Source organism: Anthonomus grandis, chromosome 15, assembly GCF_022605725.1.
Source record: "Anthonomus grandis grandis chromosome 15, icAntGran1.3, whole genome shotgun sequence".
In the NCBI taxonomy this organism is placed as follows: domain Eukaryota; kingdom Metazoa; phylum Arthropoda; class Insecta; order Coleoptera; family Curculionidae; genus Anthonomus; species Anthonomus grandis.
The window spans coordinates 2697218-2722325 of record NC_065560.1 but is presented as its reverse complement, the minus strand read 5'-3'; the positions used below and the strand labels follow the sequence as shown (position 1 = coordinate 2722325).

At 32.6% G+C, this 25108-nt stretch overlaps 1 protein-coding gene and 1 long non-coding RNA gene across 16 annotated transcripts in view; one reads left to right on the top strand and one right to left on the bottom strand.

Annotated features, from left to right (window-relative positions):
• Positions 1 to 25108, top strand: part of LOC126745229 (protein lap4-like) — a 133858-nt gene that overhangs the window by 25539 nt on the left and 83211 nt on the right. For 7 of the 8 annotated variants that reach the window (XR_007663467.1, XM_050452977.1, XM_050452980.1 and 4 more), the window contains exons 5-11: positions 1172 to 1349; positions 1718 to 1872; positions 3854 to 3980; positions 6550 to 6725; positions 16012 to 16165; positions 16224 to 16426; positions 23870 to 24040. Coding sequence is in view for 7 of the 8 variants with exons in the window: in XM_050452977.1 (XP_050308934.1) it covers positions 1172 to 1349; positions 1718 to 1872; positions 3854 to 3980; positions 6550 to 6725; positions 16012 to 16165; positions 16224 to 16426; positions 23870 to 24040 (1164 nt within the window). In the remaining variant the exon portion in view is untranslated. The remainder of the gene's footprint in view (positions 1 to 1171; positions 1350 to 1717; positions 1873 to 3853; positions 3981 to 6549; positions 6726 to 16011; positions 16166 to 16223; positions 16427 to 23869; positions 24041 to 25108) is intronic. The other variant, XM_050452978.1, reaches the window with a different exon arrangement.
• LOC126745235 (uncharacterized) lies at positions 10357 to 12769 on the bottom strand. Of its 8 annotated transcripts, none has more exons than XR_007663472.1 (3): positions 12715 to 12769; positions 10688 to 10868; positions 10357 to 10500 (listed from the first exon to the last, which is right to left on the bottom strand). It is a non-coding gene; the product is annotated as an uncharacterized LOC126745235 (long non-coding RNA). The 8 variants fall into 8 exon arrangements; XR_007663471.1 differs by lacking the exon at positions 12715 to 12769 and adding an exon at positions 12528 to 12676; XR_007663473.1 differs by lacking the exon at positions 12715 to 12769 and adding an exon at positions 12166 to 12220.

Here is a 25108-nt window from a genome sequence, read left to right as displayed (position 1 = left end):
TACGACTAAATAGTACAAGTTCGACAATTTTTGTACTTTCTTATCAATCTTTAAAAACTGTATGAACTGGGCATATTCTGAAACCAGGAAATCATATTTTGTTCAACTACACCCTGTACATGTCCAATTAAATTATGCACTTGACGTAACTTTCCATTGAATATCCATTATTTTTCAAAGAGTTTTTCATGTTTTTGGGGACAATTTTATAACGTTTTTCATATTCCAGGCAGTTGACGTAGTTTTTCAGTTTATTCAATGCATTGGACGTAACCTTTTAGGTCATTTTTTTCCATTGAATATCCATAATTTTCCAGAGAATTCCAAGAGGTTTTTTTATAGCTTACAGGTTTTTGAGGACCTTCAAGTAATTTTTCACTTCCTTCCCTTGCATTTGACGTAATTTTTTTCCAGACCTTGGAAATATCGTTTTTTATATTCCAGGCACCTTATTAAGTACTTTCAGATGTTTGACAGAAAGCCGATATGCATTGATCAGTAGATAATTCATCAACTGCCTGGAATAATCTTGAAATTTCTTTAGAAGAAGATCAAGATGCATCAGAAGAACAACCTAAAGACACAAGAACAACCTCATCTAATTAAAAATCAAAGATGAAAGCCTTGACTATCAAGGATCACTGGGAAAGAAGAAAAAGAAGCAGAGGAAGAAGATAATTATCTCAAAGGCATTTAAATAACAACTGAAATTCAATGAGGCTCTAAACATTATTATTGAAAATTACCTCCCATAGAACTAGAAGAAGATCTAAATGAATCAAAAGAACAATCTGAAGATCAGAACTAATGGCAAATAAATATAGAGAGAATTAAATATATATAAAGTTCAATCAATATACATTGCTCTTTGAACGCTTTTTATAACCATAGAAGTACGATGTGATGACAAAAAGTTCACATTATGCAAATATATTTATAAAACGTCACTTGAGGCCGCTACCGTGTACTTCATAATATAATGTGAGCGTAATAAAATCTATTCCTGGAAAAAGTCCATATATTAACATTTATTTGGGTGTAATGTTTCGTAGTTTTTACGTGAATATGCATTGTTTAAACGAGCGCTATGAGGTTGTAAAAAGCTTTATTAAACCTAATAGTCTGTAATTATTAACAATTTTTTACATGTTTTTTTTTCTGTTATTTTCAGGTCGACCAAAATAGACTTACCTCATTAAACACACACATAGGCTGCTGTCATAACCTGCAGGAACTGATATTGACAGAAAATTTTCTTAGCGAATTGCCTACGGAGATAGGCAAACTTACTAAGTTAACTAACTTAAATGTAGATAGGAATAGTTTAACTAGTATACCTGAAGAAATAGGTAAGTGCACCTGCATTGGTTTATTAAATAAATTTGTGTGGCATAGGAGACATTTGATCCTCATATATAATCCTATTATAGTATACATATTATATGTCAAGAGCTATATGAATATAGGGCACTCATTTTCACAAGTTATTTGCAATTATTATTGTATTGATAAGATTGAATAAGATTTCTTAATAATTTTTGTTGTATTTGGTTTAAAAGAAAACCAGTAAGCAAAAAAATATTCAGACGTTTCTGTTTCTGCACTTTATCTTGTTGATGAATGTAAATACGAACAGCCTACTACTTACAACATTCATATTAACCTTTTAAATTGAGATACTAAATTGCCTTTAAAATGTTATTAATTTTTTTTTTAGGTAAATTACGTGAATTAGGAGTATTAAGTTTGCGAGATAATAGACTGACTTCGTTGCCCGATACGTTGGGCAACTGCATTAGATTGCACGTCTTAGACGTATCTGGAAACAGGCTTCCGTATTTGCCTGACACGTTGTTGCAGCTTTCTCTTAAGGTAAGCTATTAATATTAGGTCAAAATGGAATAACGTAAGTTTCTTAAATCGCTATAGTTTGGTCTATGATTATTATTTTTTGATGATGAAGTTATTCCCAATTTCCAACTTCGAGTTCTTTAAATTAACAATTTATTTTGCAAGCTGTCGTTTCTTCTGTAACTGTTTTGCCGAGTTTAAATAATCATGAGTGGATTAAATAAGATTAAGGAGGAATCTGGGTTGATTTCATGAAGTTTCTTGTAATTGTACGGGAATTTTTATCTTGTTGGAATCCTTACAGATAATGCACATCATTTTGTAGCGATCGTCAATGATTCCTGAGCTTGAGATAAAGATTTAGGTCAAAAAAGGGGCTGAAAGTCCACTTTTTGGGTTTCTACCGCATTTCACTCCTAACTGATGTTTTGAATCATTTTAAAAAGTTACTTTCTTTACTTCTATAATCCTTGTACAAACGACAAGCATGATTTTATAGCGATCGTCAATGATTCCTGGGCCTGAGATAAAGATTTAGGTCAAAAAAGGGGCTAAAAGTTCACTTTTTGAGTTTCTACCGCATTTCACTCCCCGTTGATGTCTTGAATGCTTTTAAAAAGTTACTTTTCTTACTTTATTAATCCCTTTATAAACGTCAAGCATGATTTCATAGCGATCGTCAATGATTCCTAGCCCTGAGATAAAGATTTAGGTCTTTGGTCACTTTTTGGGTTTCTGCCGCATTTCACTCCCCGTTGATGTCTTGAATGCTTTTAAAAAGTTACTTTTCTTACTTTATTAATTCCTTTACAAACGTCAAGCATGATTTCATAGTGATCGTCAATGATTCCTAGGCCTGAGATAAAGATTTAGGTCAAAAAAGGGGTAAAAGTCCACTTTTTGGGTTTCTACCGCATTTCACTCCTCGCTGATGTTTTGAATGCTTTTAAAAAGTTACTTTTCTTACTTTATTAATCCCTTTACAAACGTCAAGCATGATTTCATAGCGATCGTCAATGATTCCTGGGCCTGAGATAAAGATTTAGGTCAAAAAAAAGGGGTAAAAGTCCACTTTTTGGGTTTCTACCGCATTTCACTCCTCACTGATGCCTTGAATTATTTTAAAAAGTTACTTTTCTTACTTTATTAATCCCTTTACAAACGTCAAGCATAATTTCATAGCGATCGTCAATGATTCCTGGGCCTGAGATAGAGATTCATGTCAAAAAAGGGGGTAAAAGTCCACTTTTTGGGTTTCTACCGCATTTTACTCCCCGTTGATGTCTTGAATGCTTTTAAAAAGTTACTTTTCTTACTTTATTAATCCCTTTACAAACGTCAAGCATGATTTCATAGTGATCGTCAATGATTCCTGGGCCTGAGATAAAGATTTAGGTAAAAAAAGCAGTAAAAGTCCACTTTTTGGGTTTCTACCGCATTTCACTCTTCATTGATGTCTTGAATCATTTTAAAAAGTTACTTTCTTTACTTCAATAATCCCTGTACAAACGACAAGCATGATTTTATAGCGATCGTCAATGATTCTTGAGCTTGAGATAAAGATTTAGGTCAAAAAAGGGGCTAAAAGTCCACTTTTTGGGTTTCTACCGCATTTCACTCCTCGCTGATGTGTTGAATGCTTTTAAAAAGTTACTTTTCTTACTTTATTAATCCCTTTACAAACGTCAAGCATGATTTCATAGCGATCGTCAATCATTCCTAGGCCTGAGATAAAGATTCGTGTCAAAAAAGGGGGTAAAAGTCCACTTTTTGACATTCTACCGCTTGTCACTTCTCACGAACGTCTTAAGTTAACTTAAAAAGTTATTTACCTTTTAACAAATTTAATAGACAATGCATTTTATAATGATAAAGAATTTCCTGAAGAACATGTTTAATGCCATTATTTTTTTCACGCAATTAAAATATATGACATTCTTAATTTTGCCTACTTAACTGTTTAAATGTCCCATATTACCTTAAAATCTCTTCGTTATTTTAGGCTGTTTGGTTGAGTGACAACCAAGCTCAACCGTTACTAACGTTCCAGACTGATACTGATCCAGACACAGGTAAAACAGTGCTCACTTGTTTCCTTCTACCTCAGCAAGAATATCAACCGACCATAAGTGAGTATCGTTCAGTTATATTATAGTGCTTTTATTATAAGTAGACTTGTACATTCATTGTTTTTAGACCGCAATATTTATTACGTATTTCAAAAGCTTTTAAATAAATCTTCAATAAGTGTTGCCACAATGAGTGTCTAGTTTTCTACGCTGGACATCACGTTTTACATCATGCTATATTAGATAGTTATGACCGCACTAACCTTAGGCATGTTACTTTGGTCAATATATTTTTTTAAATTTCTATTCTGTGTAGTGCGATACAGGGTGCTTTAAAACTCTGACAAATTTTAACGATATATAATGTGTCGTCACATCCAGAAAGTCCAGGTTTGCGGCTTTACAACTAATCCGAGGTGTGTTCCAAAATTATCCATTATTACGAATATTAATATGTCGTCGATTGTTTATGGGTTGATATTGAAGATATACCCTTACGGGCTCAATTATTACGGATCTAAATATTTCAGTTCGATTTGCGCCATATATAACGGAATACGCTGGATCGGAAGATATGGGTCACTAATTTGGCCTCTGCGGTCTCCTGATCTAAATCCTGCGGATTTATATTGGGTTTCCTTAAGAAGGTTTGATATCCAATAATATTCAAAATATTGAATTATCGAATCTGATGGCTGCAACAACAGAAAGCAGGAATATTTGAATTAGTTTATATCTGCGAATCGACTTTTTAGGACCACAGTGTATGGTTAAAGTTTGTCGTATGGGTTATGAATTATCTGCATGTAACCTGTTTTTATGAGTTTATTTTTTTATTTGAGGCAACACTTATTGTTACTGTTAACTGAATGTCTGAATCAGTTTATTATTATTTTTAGTTATATTTTTTTAAATCTGAATTCCTGTCTGTATATAAAATTGTTGTATATTTGGTGCTTTTTTTTTGAAATATTGTTAATACTCGAGCAGCACACAAAGTCTATTACTAAACAAAATTATTTTATACCTATTAGTTATATTAAGGGCATATTGAACAATCAAATATTACTTCGCGGCTTTAATTAAAGTAATTTTGTCTTATTAAAAACCAGATTTTATAAAAAAGTTTTATAGATAACTATGTGATTTCTTATAATGTTATATAGTGTGCTATATGATAATTTTAGGCATATTTGTGCTGCTTGGGTATAAATTACTCAGAATGATTACAGTCGTATAACTGTACCAAATTAACCACTTTTTCACGCACACCCACACCTATCGGGTGTCAATTTAAAAACTTCCCACCCTTAACATCTTTCTTACAGTTAAAAATATGAAGAATCGGAAAGATACGTAAATTTTATTTGTAATGTTTACTTTTAAAGTTCTTGTTACAACCTCATAGGAGAGGCAGATGTCACCCTTAGACCCTTAAATGTGGCTTCAAGTGACACATCGTTTTAAAGGGCCCTCAATTTTCTTTGCAGTGGTATTTACTTTGTTGCTTTTTGTCCAGAGGCTTTGGAATATTTGCGTTTCAAACTTGCAGAAACAATTAAAATTGCCTGCATTGAAATTTTGGACTTTAGGATAGTGTTTACACAAAAACTTTTTTATTTTATTGGGTCTACTTGTACTATAACTGTTCAGAAGTGTAGAATTACATTGTTGAATAACAGGAACAAAATCTAGTTTAAAGAATTGATTTTCTTTGTATTCTACAATAAAACACATTGGATTTACTTACGCACTATCTTATATGTTGCTGAAAATGTCAATTTTTCCATAAATAATTACTCATTAATAAACGTTGGATCATTGTTGAGTTAAACCCACCCACCATGCCACTAGAGAGCACCACAGGAAACAAATTTTTGTAATTAATAGTTTATCTTATAGAGGGAGGTGGGTTTACTTGCTGGCGATCGGGAAGATCGAAATTTAAATTCCTTTTTTCTTTTTCTACTTTCTAGTGTTCGACTTGACAAATTTAACTATTAGCGTCTTGTGATTATTATGGTTACGTACTAAGACTAATTTAACTTTTGAACATCTTGCTGTTTCCGTGTTAGATAGAATATATTATAGACTGTCCTATAATGAAATCGTTTTGAATTTATCGCATTACAACTCCCAAATTCCCAACAAAATGTTATTCAATCTATTTATTTTTAAAATTAATAATTTTCAAAGTCACTATGACTCTACTAGAAATGCTATTTATTGCAGACATATTTACTTCAATATTATTAGCTATTAGTACTATACGATTAACAGTATAGCACTACATAATTTATCAGGAGTGTATGTATCTTTACTTGTGTTCTTCTTTAGTTTTGATTACATAGTCATGTGATTGCAACTTGAACTATAAAATATATAATCTACCTCTTCTAGGGCCTTAAAACAAGAAGCCTAAAAACATTTACTTAAAGCGTCTTACCGATTTTTAGCTGCAAGAAAGATATTAAGGGTGGAAAGTGTTCGAATTGACTCCCCGTGTAATTCTTGTTGTATAATTGCTTTTGTGTCGTCGCTGTTGTGCACCCTCTCGATGTTTTGTTTTTATGTGGCTGCCGCGCTTTCGTCGTTTCTTCCTCTTCTTTCCTGGCACACGCTTCCGCAGCTTTGGCCGATGGTCGTTTGTACCGTTGCGATTTGAATACCGGTCTGAGTAATGGCACTTTGTCTCGACTCACAGCCTCGACCAAGGACGACGTATCGGACGATTGGCAGGAACAGGAGGCGAGCAGGACGCACAGCGTCAAGTTCACCGACAACCAGGACCAGGAGAATAAGGAGGTGAGTTCTCGTTTTTCTTTTTCTTGCGTCTATTGACTCTGTTGCACCATCAAAGTGAAATGATTTAGTGTATAACAGTAGTAGTGGTCCCAACTATTGATCTTATGAGCATTGAAGTACCTCATCACCCTCCAATCCTTATCAGTATGTTTGTCCAAAACAACATCTGCCAAGAAAAGAAAAGCAGTCGAGAAAATCCTTATTGTATAATATTAAAAAAGCAAACTTTATATCAAGAGCTGTTGCACCAGGATTGGTCATTTCCGTATGATATATCCCAAGCAACACATGATGTTAAATAAACGTTGATTTTTGGTTTACACCAGATGTACATTTTTGGTATAACTTCAATCATAAATATTGGCTAAAATGTCCCCGTGATATACGTTATGTTGAGGAATTTAATATTATGTTTATGTTTTATTCACGTTTAATAAGAAGGTTTATTACGTGTTAATAATATACAATTATTATTTCATAAAAGTTAAACGTTGTATATTATTTAAATGCGTTTAACGGAATGAGATATTTTTTTAAAATAACTTTACTACCAATGTAGATTTTCTTTTAATTTGCAGATGTATTTTATGCGTCAGGGGGCATTTTTCTAAAATAAATTTTATTTTTTAATTCCTTGTTTAGTTTTGAGCAAATTTGTATTGTTGCATTTTTTCTCGGGCAATTATTTTCTGCAAAAAAACGGTTTTTCATTAACCCTACCATTACCCCCCCACCCACCCCATACAACGTGCCAGTAAGAAATTGTTTTCAAAAATCATTGTTTTCTAAAATAATACCCATGAATAAAAACTGGTTTTGTCGTTCAATCTAATCTACTCACTCAGTTTGTTTATATAAATTTGATATAATTATATATAAATATTTTAATAATTATTTAATACAAAAACAGTACTTTTAGATTGGATAGTATGGACGAAAAACGGTAATTTTTCAAAAGAGTTTCTAATGCCAATATTCTAGACAGTAATGACAACTCTTTGTTTGCCCCTGATATGTCACTGTCAGCGGCCATCTCGGATCGCCATGACAGTTTGTGGGTGGAGCTTGATTTGATAAAAAACGTCACGTGACAGCTATCATTTGTTTGACACAAGAGCCTGCAAGGTTTTCTTTATTTAAACCTAAATTAATAATTTGTTTCTCATAGGCAATCGAAAATAATCATTGACCAAAATAGTCTTTGGCCAAAATTCGGTCAAATTATTTAAATTTAAGACAGTACTGAAAACTCTTTATCTGTCCCTGTTATGTCATAGTCGACGGCCATCTCGGATCGCCATGACAGTTTGTGGGTGGAGCTTGATTTGATAAAAAAACGTCACGTGACAGCTATCATTTGTTTGACACAAAAGCCTGGAAGGTTTTCTTTAATTAAACATAAATTCCTAGTTTATTTTTTACAGGCAGCTGAAAATAAACATTGGCCAAAATAAATCACCTCTTTGGCCAATATTCGGTCAAACTAATGAAACTCAATAATACAGTAATGACAACTCTTTGTTTGCCCTTGGTATGTCACTGTCAGCGGCCATCTCGGATCGCCATGACAGTTTGTGGGTGGAGCTTGATTTGATAAAAAACGTCACGTGACAGCTGTCATTTATTTGGCATAAGAGTCAGTTTGGCAGATTTTCTTCATCTGAACATAAATTCATAATTTGTTTCTTACACGCAGTTGAAAATGAACATTGACACTTATCCGGCCAAACCATTAAAATTTAAGACAGTCACAACAACTCTTTGTTTGTCCCTGGTTAATGTCAGCAGCCATCTTGGATTGCCATGAAAGTTTATGGGAGGAGTCCGATTTGATAAAACCATTACATGACAGTTGTCATTTATTTGACATAAGAGCCTGGAAGATTTTCTTTATTTGAATAAAAATTCATGTATTAATATTATTCCACATTATGACACATTCCTGAAATCAGGGATATCTGTTTAACATATGTAGGATAGTGCAGGCACTAACAAGTCTGATGTTTTATTCTGGTGCAACAGATCAGTATTTCAAATAACCTGCTTCTAATAATTATTGCCTTTAACATTGTTTTATTGCTTAAAAAACTGCTAGATTTGATTATTTCTATTTTAAATAAACTATAGATCTCAAATTAATTTAGAATCTCTCCGAGTTTGGCTGATATCTATCAATTGCAAAGAAAAATGTATATTTTAGGTGAGCTATTATACACCTACAACCTCCCACTCGTCAGTTTATTACGTCACCCCAATGGAGTGGCTAATGACTGTCTATGACAGGGTAAAAGAGGCTTTTGATCGGTGGTGTTGTACTGCTCGTAGAACAGGAACACTTAGCAGGGCCAACAGTTATTACAGCTTAAATACACTTAAAGATGTCGATGATGTGTTTGTTAACGATGTTTAGGGTGCTTTTGCACGAAACTCGTTTTTAACCATACCTATAATACTAGGAGGAATGGTTAGAAACGAGTGTGGAATAATAAGTCCTATATTCATTTGAAACAATATTTTTATTTTGTTAAAATAGTGTGTCAGATATGAAAATAAGTTCCTAAGTTTACGATATAGGCCTATGCTACATTTTGGACGAGTAACAAAAGTTTGGCCATGTGTACAAGTTTCGTACTATCAGACTTTACAAGTAAGTCAGTAAAAGATTCATCCTTAACTTCTATTACAGGTATGAAACAAGGTTAGTTCAAACCTAGAAAGGAATGTTTATAAGAAAAGAACTACCAAATTAGATTTAGTCAAAGTATTAATAACTGAAGAGATTTTATTGAAGAAGTCCATGTTGGAAGTGGATTTAATGGTTAGTAAGCAAGATAATTTTTTGGAAGGAAGTCTTTGCTATAAAACAGTGATTTTTTTTAACTCATCAGCTTTCATATGAAACTAAAATCAAGAAAATCGGTACATGAGTTTTCAAGATATTTAGATTTTTGTAAAGCCTTTGACAGTATCAAGATTTTTTCAGTCCATAAAAAAACTGCTAAATAACTACAAAATGGTTATATTTACAAGGAAACTTGTAAGGACTTTTTTGGTAAAAAAACTCATTGGCTTTCATATGAAACGAGAATCAAGAAAATCGGTACAAGAGTTCCCAAGATATTTAGATTTTTGTAAAGCCTTTGACAGTATCAAGATTTGTTCAATCCATGGAAAAACTGCTTAATAACTTCAAAATAGTTGTATTTACAAGGAAACGCGTAAAGACCTTTTTGGTAAAGAAACTCATCGGTTTTCATATGAAACAAGAATCAAGAAAATCGGTTAATGAGTTTCCAAGATATTTAGATTTTTGTAAAGCCTTTGACAGTATCAAGATTTTTTCAGTCCATGGAAAAACTGCTTAATTACTCCAAAATAGTTGTATTCACAAGGAAACTTGTAAAGACCTTTTTGGTAAAGAAACTCATCGGCTTTCATACGAAACGAGAATCAAGAAAATCGGTACATAAATTTCCAAGATATTTAGATTTTTGTAAAGCCTTTGACAGTATCAAGATTTTTTCAGTCCATAAAAAAATTCCTTAATAACTCCAAAATAGTTGTATTTACATGGAAACGTGTAAAGACAAAGACCTTTTTGGTAAAGAAACTCATCGGCTTTCATATGAAACGAGAATCAAGAAAATCGGTACATAAGTTTCCAAGATATTTAGATTTTTGTAAAGCCTTTGACAGTATCAAGATTTTTTCAGTCCATGGAAAAACTGCTTAATTACTCCAAAATAGTTGTATTCACAAGGAAACTTGTAAAGACCTTTTTGGTAAAGAAACTCATCGGCTTTCATACGAAACGAGAATCAAGAAAATCGGTACATAAATTTCCAAGATATTTAGATTTTTGTAAAGCCTTTGACAGTATCAAGATTTGTTCAATCCATGGAAAAACTGCTTAATAACTCCAAAATAGTTGTATTTACATGGAAACGTGTAAAGACAAAGACCTTTTTGGTAAAGAAACTCATCGGCTTTCATATGAAACGAGAATCAAGAAAATCGGTACATAAGTTTCCAAGATATTTAGATTTTTGTAAAGCCTTTGACAGTATCAAGATTTTTTCAGTCCATGGAAAAACTGCTTAATTACTCCAAAATAGTTGTATTCACAAGGAAACTTGTAAAGACCTTTTTGGTAAAGAAACTCATCGGCTTTCATACGAAACGAGAATCAAGAAAATCGGTACATAAATTTCCAAGATATTTAGATTTTTGTAAAGCCTTTGACAGTATCAAGATTTTTTCAGTCCATAAAAAAATTCCTTAATAACTCCAAAATAGTTGTATTTACATGGAAACGTGTAAAGACAAAGACCTTTTTGGTAAAGAAACTCATCGGCTTTCATATGAAACGAGAATCAAGAAAATCGGTACATAAGTTTCCAAGATATTTAGATTTTTGTAAAGCCTTTGACAGTATCAAGATTTTTTCAGTCCATAAAAAAATTCCTTAATAACTCCAAAATAGTTGTATTTACATGGAAACGTGTAAAGACAAAGACCTTTTTGGTAAAGAAACTCATCGGCTTTCATATGAAACGAGAATCAAGAAAATCGGTACATAAGTTTCCAAGATATTTAGATTTTTGTAAAGCCTTTGACAGTATCAAGATTTTTTCAGTCCATAAAAAAATTCCTTAATAACTCCAAAATAGTTGTATTTACATGGAAACGTGTAAAGACAAAGACCTTTTTGGTAAAGAAACTCATCGGCTTTCATATGAAACGAGAATCAAGAAAATCGGTACATAAGTTTCCAAGATATTTAGATTTTTGTAAAGCCTTTGACAGTATCAAGATTTTTTCAGTCCATGGAAAAACTGCTTAATTACTCCAAAATAGTTGTATTCACAAGGAAACTTGTAAAGACCTTTTTGGTAAAGAAACTCATCGGCTTTCATATGAAACGAGAATGAAGAAAATCGGTACAAGAGTTCCCAAGATATTTAGATTTTTGTAAAGCCTTTCAAAGTATCAAGATTTTTTCAATCCATGGGAAAACTGCTTAATAACTCCAAAATAGTTGTATTCACAAGGAAACTTGTAAAGACCTTTTTGGTAAAGAAACTCATCGGCTTTCATATGAAACGAGAATCAAGAAAATCGGTACATGAGTTTCCAAGATATTTAGATTTTTGTAAAGCCTTTGACAGTATCGAGATTTTTTCAGTTCATAAAAAAATTCCTTAATAACTCCAAAATAGTTGTATTTACATGGAAACGTGTAAAGACAAAGACCTTTTTGGTAAAGAAACTCATCGGCTTTCATATGAAACGAGAATCAAGAAAATCGGTACATAAGTTTCCAAGATATTTAGATTTTTGTAAAGCCTTTGACAGTATCAAGATTTTTTCAGTCCATAAAAAAATTCCTTAATAACTCCAAAATAGTTGTATTTACATGGAAACGTGTAAAGACAAAGACCTTTTTGGTAAAGAAACTCATCGGCTTTCATATGAAACGAGAATCAAGAAAATCGGTACATAAGTTTCCAAGATATTTAGATTTTTGTAAAGCCTTTGACAGTATCAAGATTTTTTCAGTCCATGGAAAAACTGCTTAATTACTCCAAAATAGTTGTATTCACAAGGAAACTTGTAAAGACCTTTTTGGTAAAGAAACTCATCGGCTTTCATATGAAACGAGAATGAAGAAAATCGGTACAAGAGTTCCCAAGATATTTAGATTTTTGTAAAGCCTTTCAAAGTATCAAGATTTTTTCAATCCATGGGAAAACTGCTTAATAACTCCAAAATAGTTGTATTCACAAGGAAACTTGTAAAGACCTTTTTGGTAAAGAAACTCATCGGCTTTCATATGAAACGAGAATCAAGAAAATCGGTACATGAGTTTCCAAGATATTTAGATTTTTGTAAAGCCTTTGACAGTATCGAGATTTTTTCAGTTCATAAAAAAATTCCTTAATAACTCCAAAATAGTTGTATTTACATGGAAACGTGTAAAGACAAAGACCTTTTTGGTAAAGAAACTCATCGGCTTTCATATGAAACGAGAATCAAGAAAATCGGTACATAAGTTTCCAAGATATTTAGATTTTTGTAAAGCCTTTGACAGTATCGAGATTTTTTCAGTTCATAAAAAAATTCCTTAATAACTCCAAAATAGTTGTATTTACAAGGAAACGTGTAAAGACCTTTTTAGTAAAGAAACTCATCGGCTTTCATATGAAACGAGAATCAAGAAAATCGGCACATGAGTTCCCAAGATATTTATATACAAATATAATACAGGATAATTAACAAGAGAGGATAATTAGGATCGATTATCAATAAATCCCAAAATGTGCTCAGAAAATGATGATTTTTCCATAAAAATAGATTTCAAGGTCTTTTACATCCTCTTCTCCTGATTCCCTTACACCCCTATAACCCAAGATTATTGATATTTAGAAATAGATAATGTTCATTAATCAATTACTAGTACCCCAAACCATGATGCCACAGCATCTAGTTTCATTAGTACAATCCGAAAATGTATACTGTCAAAGGCCTTTGAGTACTCACTATAGACAAAACAAATCAAGTCGCTGAAAGACTTACATCTTCAATTCCTGCTAATATGTTTAACATATGACGTTACAAAATCCAAATAACTACATAGCTACTGAATTTAGCTTCTTTGCGCTCCGTTATCATGGTTATACTAATTTTCTAGACGAATCTTTTTCTGTTACTAAACTAAGACTTCGACGTAGTTTAAATTTGCCTATGTTTCTCCAGAATGTTAAGAAAGGACAACATTAATTAATAAAAATGTATCAATCTGTTTTGCATACTTTAGAAGACCATTTTTAAGATTTTTTGATGAATGATTTTTATATAAATGAAATCCATGATAATGATGACCATGATAGCATTTGAATATGCAAGTAATGTCTGATTTAAGAGACTTGACACATGGCACAAACTGAGAATCTATCATATGAAGGGACAGTATTTTCATTTAGGTTCAAATTAAGTTTTCAGTACTAATAGAGCTCGTAAAATATAATTTGTGTGAGCTTAGGGAATACAACCTTTTTTTTTTTAAGCAGCTTCAATACACAAACGTAATTTTAACATATTTGCTGGTACTTCTATGAAAGAAAACAGTGGGAGCAATTTTCAAACTAGCTTCAGATCTCAAAGTTTGCAAGCGAGCATTTGTTTTAATGAAAAATAGTATTAGGGCTAAAGTTAAGCTAGATTAAGGGCTTATTAATGATACAAATAATAACGATTTCACTTGCTGATACTTGCTTTAATATTAGTAGTTAGGAATAAATTATTTACCAATTAAACCAAAGCTATATAGTGTAAGTAACTGTTGCAAGACTGAGCTCGGATGATATGAGCACATTAAAAATGCCTTCCGTATCGACAGGTATTTTGTCACACTTATCAGTATTGTTATATATTTTGTTTTTGTTTATCATGAATATTTTTCCTTAAAGTCCTATGTGCAAAATTTTTATACATGTCTTTTTGGATGCTTAAGTTTAAACCCACTTGTGATAGATTGCTACTTCTCGAAACATTTTTGGATAAATGTAAGATTTTTAGTAGATCTGTGATGGTCTTTATTGAGATCCAAAGTTCCAGTTGCTGTACTTAATTTTCTTTTGAATGTTTTGGTTTTCTAGAAAATAAATTTTCTTAACTGCATTGAACGATATCTTTAGAGCATTACATGTTACTTATCAATGACCACTGTCCCACTTCAATTGTAGGCTAAAGTGGTTACTATTCCAGGCATTTGAAGAAATTTTAAGTCAAGTTAATGGGATGTTCATGAGTCGCTTGTGTATTTATATTTCAAATATTTCGCAGTAATCTTCAATTTAATTCTACGCATTTGAAGCCATTTTAAGTTTCTATTTTTTACTTCAAAAAACTTCTTTATTAAATTTTAATTCGAGTCAGGGCAATTTATCACTAACAAAAATATGATATTCATTTTACTTAAAGTATATTTAACACTTTTGCATGAAATATTTCGGTCTTTAGGAAAAATATTCATTAAAAACGAACCATTTTTTGTTGGAAATATTATATAATGTAAATAATTGTTTCTTGCATGAGCAAAATTGGTTGTGGTGCATATGCTAATTTACACTCTATTATTTACCATTACCATTTGCTACTAACAATTTTTTTTTTTAATTATAACTGTATTAATTTTTACTAAACCAAAAAAGTATACCTCTGTTAATAAGTATTATCCATTAAAAAATAACCATTCGAATATATATGTTTATATGTAGATATAAATTAACAACAATTGTATATTTTGTAATAAAATATTTATTATTAATTTGCACGATTGTTTTTTTTTTCGTATAGTGAAAATTACTTGCTTTTTTTAATTGAATTGAGTTTTTAAATGATTAAAAGAAAAAAAGCAAGTACTTTCCTCTATTCCACAATCCTTCTTGTTATGGCACTTGGTGGTGGTAATTTCCAACAAAGAAATGGGTATTTTTTTCTGGTTATGGTGTAATAGGTTTTCTCAATATTTCATTTAACGTCGATTTGATAAAATATACTATGTAGTTTTGGTTTATAGCACAACATTGGTAAAAGTAACTTTCTTATTACCTATTTAAGAGACGTGCAAGTTTACACTTAAAATAGTGGGGAACAATTCCTTAAATACCACTTTAGGCTCCTTTCTGAGATTTTAAGTGATTTTTTCGTAATTTTCAATTGTATTCCAGGCATATGAAGCCAGTTTTTCTGGGTTACTGGGACACCTCTTGTGCGCTTAAACATTTGCAGTAATTTCCAAAAATATGGATATTTTTCTGCATTATTGGGACACTTCTTGTGAAACATTCAGCCATTATCTAGGTTGTGCCTGGAAGAACTAAATAATTTAAACATCGCCAAAGAGAACAAAAGTGTAATGAGCTTAAGCCAGGCAGTGTAACTGACCACTCTTTATGTATCTGTTTACATATTCAATGTACCATTTTTATTCCATCTCCATTGTGTAGATTTTCATTAGCTAGAGCCTTGACAGATTTATCCCATGTATCTCTTTATCTTCTATGCGGTACGTGAGTGTTCCTTCTCATCAGATCTAGACAACTCGATATTTAAATTGAAATAGGCAAAAACTTCCAATTAATTAACGTACGGTCTTCTAGTGAACCAAACATGTTTTGTCGTGTCCAACAATATAATTGAACTATTTACTGGTAAGCAGAGAGGAAATAATATATCAAAGATTGTATCCTGTGCAATATAATTGAATCTCTCCTTATTTCAGACACCTTTCGTGCGTCAAAACACCCCGCACCCGAGGGAACTAAAAGCGAAAGCTCACAAATTATTCGGCAAAGGACAGTTAAACAATTCTTTAGAATATTCGGATACGCGGATAACGGACGGCTCAACCGAAAACAATAAATTAAATGAATCAGGTAAGAATAATGTTATTTTTCACGATAACATTTATATATTTTTCACTTTTTATTTAAGTGAAAGTACCGAACGAAGCGGTCAATCAGCATGTACAGCACGTTGCTGTCCAACCGCAGCAACCGATTTCCGGGGCAGATGCAAAAATAATCAGCAACCCGATAGTTGCTGACTTGCTGCCGAAATCGGATGAAGATCGTTCGCCTTCGGTGGCTTACAACCATGACGACAGCGATCCTAGTCAGGATGATGAATTAGACGAGGTAAATATAAAGGTTTGCGAATTAAGGGATCAAAATTTAAAGTAACTTTTCTCATAAACAAACATTGAAGAAGAAATTTTTCCCTGGAAAGCTGTATGTTTAGAAGCTATAGCAGAATAGTTTCATACGGAGTTAGATCAGATAATATTAGAGTTTGAGCTGCTGAAACAAAGTCTTCGGCATAAGTCTGCAGTGTGGATTTTCATTTATAAAATTATCAATCTTGTTGCTGATGATTATTGATTGATTATTAGTCTGAGGGCACTGGCATTAGTACAATCGACTGATTCTTGATTAATTTATTTGCACTCTACATATTATATTACACTGGGTAACTAATCCTATTACAAAGTACAATTATAGTTTATAGTACAGCACCGAACTTTAATTACATTGCTCTTAAAATTCGTTTTAGTTCGGGTAAAGTAACAAATAAATCTATTTTATTATTGAAGTTACACTTACTCAAAAGAGGAGAATTTAGATGTCGATTGTTACTGACTACATATGGAAGATAAAAAATAACAGCATTTCTGGTATGGTAAGCTGGCACATTAAGAGAAAGTTTACATAAGAATAGGGGATCATCAATAGGGCTATTTCACAATTTAAATAGATACAGCATTATTATTGTAATATTTATTTTCTCTAAAGTATAGTATGGTTTCCAATTTATAATGAAGTATAAATGTTAGTTTTGATCAAAGACTACTCCTAAGTCAGTAACCTCATTGACGCGTTTAAGCAACACATGATTTCATTTCAGTTCCATAATTAGTTTTCACGTACTAAATTTAACTTTTTTCCTAGCAAATATGGTGCAAAACCTACTAAAAATCTGAGCAAGATCGCAATCTATTGCTATTGTCAAGATTTTCTCATTATAATAGCGTTTTCTCAGTAAAAATATGCGCTAGTAGCTAGCCGTATATTGGGGATTTTTGTTCCAAAACCTAAATTGAGGATCTAAATCGATTTTATTCTTAGTCCAGTCTAAATCGATAGAATTAGTTCTAAAAGGATTAAGTTGGCATATGATTCTGTGGAACAATTGTTTATATCATGTAAAGTGGGTAACAATGATCTTATTATTAGAAGGGTTTATATTCTCCCTAATTCTGAAATCAGTTTATATGAAAGCCATTGCCACTCGATAGATATTCTCCGGCAGGAGTATTGTGATTACGATTTTTATGTCTTCGGTGATTTTAATGTACCAGATGCTCGCTGGGGGAGTGACAATCTTGGCGCTGTGGTTGAGTGCAGTCCTCCAGGTTTAACTCTAGGTCAGTTTTATGCTTATTTAATTTTTTTTTCAAAAAATAACAATACCTAATGATAAATTGGTTTATATGGATCTAATCTTCACTAATAAAAGTAATCTTGTGGTAACAGAAGCAATCAGTGAATTCAAGCCAAATGTAGAGTATGTAGAATTTTATTATGATTTTAAGCTTGCAGATTATGATGGCATTAATAATTACTTGTCTGGAATTGACTGGACTACAATACTGAATACGACTGATATTAACATAGCCGTCTCTCAATTCTATCACATTTTAAACATGGCAATAGCCCTTTTTGTTCCTCTCAAAAGATATAAGACATCTGATTTTCCCAAGTAGTTCTCGGGTGAACTTATATCTAGTCACACAGAAGAAGATTGCTCACAAGAATTACATCAGTACTCGTGATCAATCTGATTATGTCACTTTTTCTAATCTCAGGGCGAGGTGCAACACTTTAACGAATATTTGCTACCGTGATTATATTAGACCAATTACTGTATACTGACCCTAAAAGCTTTTGGTATCACCTCAACAGTAGGAAGGCAGTAAATAAAATTCCAAATTCAATGTATTATGGTGATAATGAATTTTCTGGTTGCGAACAGATAGCGGAAGGTTTTGCCCAGGCCAAAGGCCAAAGTTAGTTCAGGTCCTGATGGGATACCAAATAGCCCTCTATTCTTGCTTTTTCAGAAATCCCTTGACTCAGCACTCTTTCCGTCATTATGGAAGCATAGTTTTGTGGTACCAATATTTAAATCAGATGATAATGACCAAATAGGTAACTATAGGGGCGTTTGCATCCAGTTGGCCATTCCAAAACTGTTAGACAGTCTTATCTACGACCAAATTTATTTCTATTGCAAGGAGCTGTTGCTCAATCAGCAGCATGGGTTTAGTTCGGGCAGATCTACGATCACTAACTTGTTGATCTATCAGCAAGATCTGTTGGATGCCTTGGAGAGGGGATGTCAGATGGATGTGATTTATACAGACTTCTCCAAGGCTTTTGATAGAGTCGATCACAGAATCTTGCAGGAGAAACTTAGAGTGTTTGGTTTCTTCAATCATATAGTTGCCGGGTTCACAAGCTTCTTGTCAGGCCGGACTCAGCAGGTTAGATTGGGTAGTGCTAGATCCAGCAATATCAATGTATGTTCTGGTGTACCTCAGGGTGGACACTGATCACCATCGCTCTTTAACATTTTCATTAATGATATAGCTACATGTTTTGAAAATAGTGCCTTTTTATTGTTTGCAGGTGACCTGAAATTTTATAGAGTAATCCAGACTTCCAAAGACCAAATTTTGTTACAAAATGACCTGAATAGGCTAAATGATTGGTGTCTCAACAATATCTTATTCTTAAACATAAAGAAATGTAATTATATTAGTTTTCACAAAAGAAGTAAAAAAATTGTAACATCATACAATATAGAGGGAAGCCCTGTTCAGTATTCTGATACAATCAAGGATCTTGACATTTATTTTGACGATCATTTAAATTTTAATATACACATAAATAATATAGTGGTTAGGTCCTCCAGGGTTCTGGGTTTTGTTCTGCGTAACTGCAGAGAACTATCAGTCGAGACCTGTAAGAGGGTGTACATGTCTTTGGTGGTTTCTTTATTGGAGTATGGCTCAATGATATGGTCCTCCTATTACATGAACAGCTGGCTGGCGCTTGAAAGGATTCAGAATAAGTTTTTAAGATTTTGCCTATTTAAATTAAATTTGGAAATACCGAACGATCATGTTTATGATGATGCACGGGAAGTGCTGCTGGCTATGACAACATTGAGAGAAAGACGTATTCGTGGTGATTTAACCTTTGTATTTAAGCTTCTTAATGGTCTGATTGTAGGCCCCGACCTTCTCGGTAGAATTAGCTTCAATGTCCCCTCAAGACTCTTGAGACGAAACCGACTATTTGCTTTGCCTTTTCACAGTACCAACTATGCCACTGACTCCCCTATCGAAAGAACCTTAAATATTATCAACCATGAGGATATTGAAGATGTGGGCATTGGCTTGTCTAGTTTTAGGAATCAAATTAGAGAGATTGTGTAAACTCTTCTGTTGATTTTATGTTGGTTTCCCTGTAAAAACATATTTGTATTTTAGCTAATTTAAGTTATGGTTAGGTGTAACTATTGAACTTTGTAATATTTTTTTTGTAATGGGGTTGATCCGGTCTATTAAATAAATAAAATAAATAAATAAATAAATGAATCTTTCTATAAATAATTCAGGCTATCGTAAATGCCTATGATACTGTCTTGGATTTTTGAATAGTACATTAGTTGAAGTATTAGAGGCAGAAACTGTAGAACATCCTTTACTTCCATTTTAAACTGTACTAATTCTTGCTGGCCTCTTAAAAAAATGTCCATTGTTAGTAACTAACTATTCCTGGATCTCGAAAATTAAAAACAATATTTTTTCCTCAGAAATACATCCTCAATTTGATATTAATGAATTTTAGTTTAAAAATTAACAATGATAAAAAGTGGAAATCCAATAGTTTAAAAAATCTAAATTTAAGGAAACTTTAAGCACGATCTATGCAGAAAGAGAAAGGAAAAACATATTACAATTATTGTTGCGGAAAATTTCACAACAAAGAATTTAATTTTTAATTTAAACGGTTATTTTTAAACAGGTGGAACTCATCAAACACTTTACTGAGAATAGAAGTATTTTTCTTCAGTTCAGAAAATTTGCCTGCGGCACCAAATGCAGCGAGAGTAAGCATTCGGACGTTTTGATTGGCTAGTTCGGTGACAAAGCGGGAGAAAATAACGCGATATTTAATTTGAGGAGATATAGATCAATGATGAGACAGAGAGGGTACACGGTTCGCATTCTCTACTATTTTTTTGGTCCAACAGCGGCGTACTAGTATTTTTGAACAATTCTGAAATTGTGTTTGTTCAAATATCACTTTGATAAAAGAAATACACTCTACTCATACAATAAATTGCGTGCCTAACTAAACAACTGGCCCAACAATAAACAGGTATATATATACCCAGGTTATAGGTTTCATATGTATAAATTGTTTTAACTGTGTAACGTGTTTTCTGTCAAGTTTACATTCGACATATTGATGTGTTTTGCCGCCCCTCTAAATCCTTTAAAATCCGAACAAAATATCATCAGCTTTTAACCATACCTGGTGCAATAATAATCTGAACCACCTGCAATGCACCGTCAACCGCTCCGGGCATAAAAGGCGTCTTATAGATATCTTCAAGTCGTCGAGAGCGTGCCGATAAATAATAAATGTGGCAGTAGAGTAGGCGTCCAGGAAACACGATTCATCTTTCGTTTTTTCTTTTATTAGTAGTGTGTTTTCTTTGCTTTTAGAATTTATATCCGCCCAATCTAAACCGGTGTATACGGTATTCAGTGCAAGATCCGATTTAAAGTAATGGAGAAAAAGTACTGTTAGAAGATGATGTTATTATTTCGCCTTAAAGGTGAATTGTCTTCGTATTGGTAGTTGTGTCGGAAATGTGGTTATAAGAGATCGGTTGATAAAAAAAATAGCACACAGGGGAGTAATGGCTGTAAGAAAAATCATAAGTCAATATTACCAAGAGGAAAATCGCACAAAGAACGGTCACAGCACTCGTGAAAGAAATTTGCCAAGGGTGTAGGTCATACTTTGTAACAATACTTACGAGGATCATTGAAATTATTAAGACTATTATAGTCTAGGACAATATTGTGTATGAACTACTGACGAACCACAGGGAAGGCAAAATGATTGAGAAAAATAACATCTACAGCCGTCTTTGCATCTCATTATAATCCTACAATTATGCGTATACAGCTAAGAATAGAAATAGTCACTAGAGTGTGAAATACTCAGGAGAGTTTTATAGCCAACGGTAAAGCCTTCCAAGTTTGGGTTGTACAGCAAATCCATATTCTTGAATTTACTAATAACTGTTTGTGATCAACCGATCCTGTAACTCAACTCGTCAACAGCCGAAAAACCAAGATGTTGCTTTTCGTGAAAATCTCGTACGGTCAACAGGAACTGGTTACAAAACTTTATTGACCCGGCGCCTCCATCAATTTATTCTGCGACGTAATCAATTAATTCTTAGTGCTTTTTCTGAGTGGGTGTGAAAATCGTTAGAAAGCTGACGATGGTTCCTAAAAACCGAAACGCAGTTTTTAATAAATAATTAAAAAAAGGAGTATGCATTTCCTTTTATATGGTTTGATTTTATAAGCAAATATCTTCCAGGCATTTGAAATATGAATATATTTTTTAATGTTCCACACATTTGGAATAATTTTTTGCTGTATTCCAGGTATTTCAGTTCGCTGTTTTGTGCTTTAGGCATTTGACATAATGTTTAAATAAACGCCTGGAATAATAGAAAAAAATTATATAAGAGCCTGGAAATGGCCTGGCGCTTTCACCAATTTATTTTCTTTTACCAATTTATTCAGAAAAGAACATTTTCAAATCCCAAGAACTCAATAATATAAAAAACATGAAAATTGATGATGATCCGAAAAAAAGAACCGAAACGTGGCATAAAAAAGGATTATGCGAACGAAAATCTCCAAATATTATTTTTCCTATAATTTGTTTAAAATTCACGCCTTGCCTGGCACATCCACCAATTTTTGTAATGACTATCCCGCCACTATTTTCATATTTTTTGCTTATTTTTCGACTTCTTTTTAAAATATCTGTTTGTCCATTCTGTTTCTAAAAACAGACCAAAAAAACATCAGCAGACCACAGAAAGTGGTAGTTGAGAAAACTTTATTGTCCCTACGCATCCACCAATTTATTTTGGTATGTAATCATTTTTATTTAACAAAATGATTATATTCGGATTTTATTATACGCCTAACCTAATTTTCTCTAAAAAGACAAAATCTGAAAATTTTCAAATTATTCATTAAAACCCGGCGATTCCACTAATTTCTGTTATTAACCATCTTATCGCTAATAAACTAACATTTTAATTATTCTCGTTTAATTCTAAAATATTCTTTCCATCTCAAAATTCTTATTTCTTAATTAAAAACATAAAATATTAATTACGAGGCATTGGTCAGTGTAACATTTTATTCGCGCGGCGCATCCACCATTTTTTTTAAAATATCAACCGTTTTCATAGAATTTTTTATTGCTCTTTTGGACTAAGTGTGAAAATTATTAAGAAGTTGATGATTCCTGAAAACCGAAAATCAGTTTTTAACATTTCCTTTTTTTTCCGTTCATGTTTTAAGTATTTTCCAGGCATTTGAGTTAATATTCTTGTGCTTTTGGCATTTGAAATAATGTTTAAAATACCTAGAATAAAACTGGAAACATGATTTCAATAGCCTAAAATTATAATTTTTTTTATTTAAAAAAACTAAAGAATGACAAATAATGTTGAATATTCAACTGCCAGGCCTATATTTAATTGTTATTCAATAAGGAACATAGTGTGGGTAGCCAAGTAAACTCTTAATGATAAGATTATTTAGACCATCACTTTTTAGACAATTTATGGTTGTTTCCTCAGACCATATAACATCTTCATCCAGTTGTTTATACTTCAACTGATATGGTCCCTTGCAGACTTAAGTATGAGACCTTTAGCGAAACAATTCGTATTCATTCAGACGTCCCTCTACTGATCCTCCAATGATAAGCAAACGTCCTCGAGATATCAACGCTCATATTAATAAGACATTCACTAACCCGAACCGAGGCGCATTTGCATTTTATTCGATGCAAGAATGCAAACTTGCTCAAGAGGATGAATTAATTTCTCAAACGCACGTACACCAGCCTAATTCGCAAATCCGTTATTTGCATTTTAAAAGGCATTATTGTTGTACCGCCGGTGAAATATAGACAGGACGTATCATTAGCGGATCTTTAAGCAGCGTTTTCTGGCATTATTAAAGTGAAAATTGGTACGGAAAACAATTAACTTCCTACTGCCTCGAGGGTCAAAGATATTTCTATGGGAATTATTATTAGTATTAGTGCTTTCTTAGTCGCTATTCTTTATTATGGAATTCAATATGAATCGGTGTTCTTAGCACAGAAACGAACACCTACTCTTTGACTGTTAATTTGCCCCTTTAATTTATATTTTAACCCTTGTTTTTTTTTTTGTAGGAGTTCCTCAGACGTCGAGTTGGATTCGTCTCATCCGACGGCGACAGTGACAGTCAGAAGAATGCCGATAAACAGTCGAAATTGCACAGGCGTGATACACCGCATCATTTGAAAAACAAAAGGGTGACAACGCCGGTGGACAAAGATAAGGTGGCCAGTATCATCGCACAGGTACGTTGCATGTATAATTTTACACAAGTATTGTTTCCAGGAAGAATTTTTGGCTATTAAGGTTCTAGTATCACATAAAGGATTATTGTGTCATTGGCAAATACAGTACAATTTCCCTCCATGTTAATCTTGTTGTAAAGTCTGTGAGATAATAATAATAAGACGTTTATGAGCTACCAATAGTTACAGTTGCTACTATTTATAACAACCTCACTCAAATTTTTAGGACGATAAGTAATAGGCCTTGGATTAAGACTTCCAGTTGCACACTGTATGATATAGAATATATTTTAAATATTAAAAAAGATCTAATAAATATATACACTTAACCTTACATATAATTCAAAAAAAAGTTACAGAATGGTAAGGACAAATGAATAAGGTCGGCTATAAAATTTTAAGATTACTTTAGCTAAGTGAATTTTTTGGTGTAAAATCTTGAGATAGCACAACGTTTCGCATATAAAATACGTCTTCAAACATTACCTCTGATTGGACTGAAAGATTTTTTAAAATATCTTTGGTGGTTGTGAGGATATAGTAAGAAATAAAAGTGCAATTGAAAAATTCAAGTTTTTTCCTCAAAAGTTCAAATTTGCCGATGTACAAAAATGCCTGTACTTGCAAAAGTTTTTGAGGTACAGATATCGTTAATACCTTAAAATGTTCATTCTGAAAGGGCACACGTTTGAGTGAAACTCTTATTGAAAAGCCTCAAATGATTTTGAACATATTTTAAAAAATGCGAAATTTTGCAAAAAAAAAACAGGGTTTACTAAAATCGCTTTAGCTAAGTCATTTTTTTCGATATAAGCTCTTGGAATATCGCAACGTTTTGTGTGTCAAACACATCTTCAGACATTGTTTTTCATTGGACTGAAAGATTTTTTAAAATATCTTTAGTAACTGTGAAGATATAGGAAGAGATATACGTAAAATTGAAAAATTCAAGTTTTTTCCTCAAAAGTTCAAATTTGCCAATGTACAAAAATGCCTCTACTTGCAAAAGTTTTTGAGGTACAAATATCGTTAATACCTTAAAATGTTCATTCTGAAAGGGCACGCGTT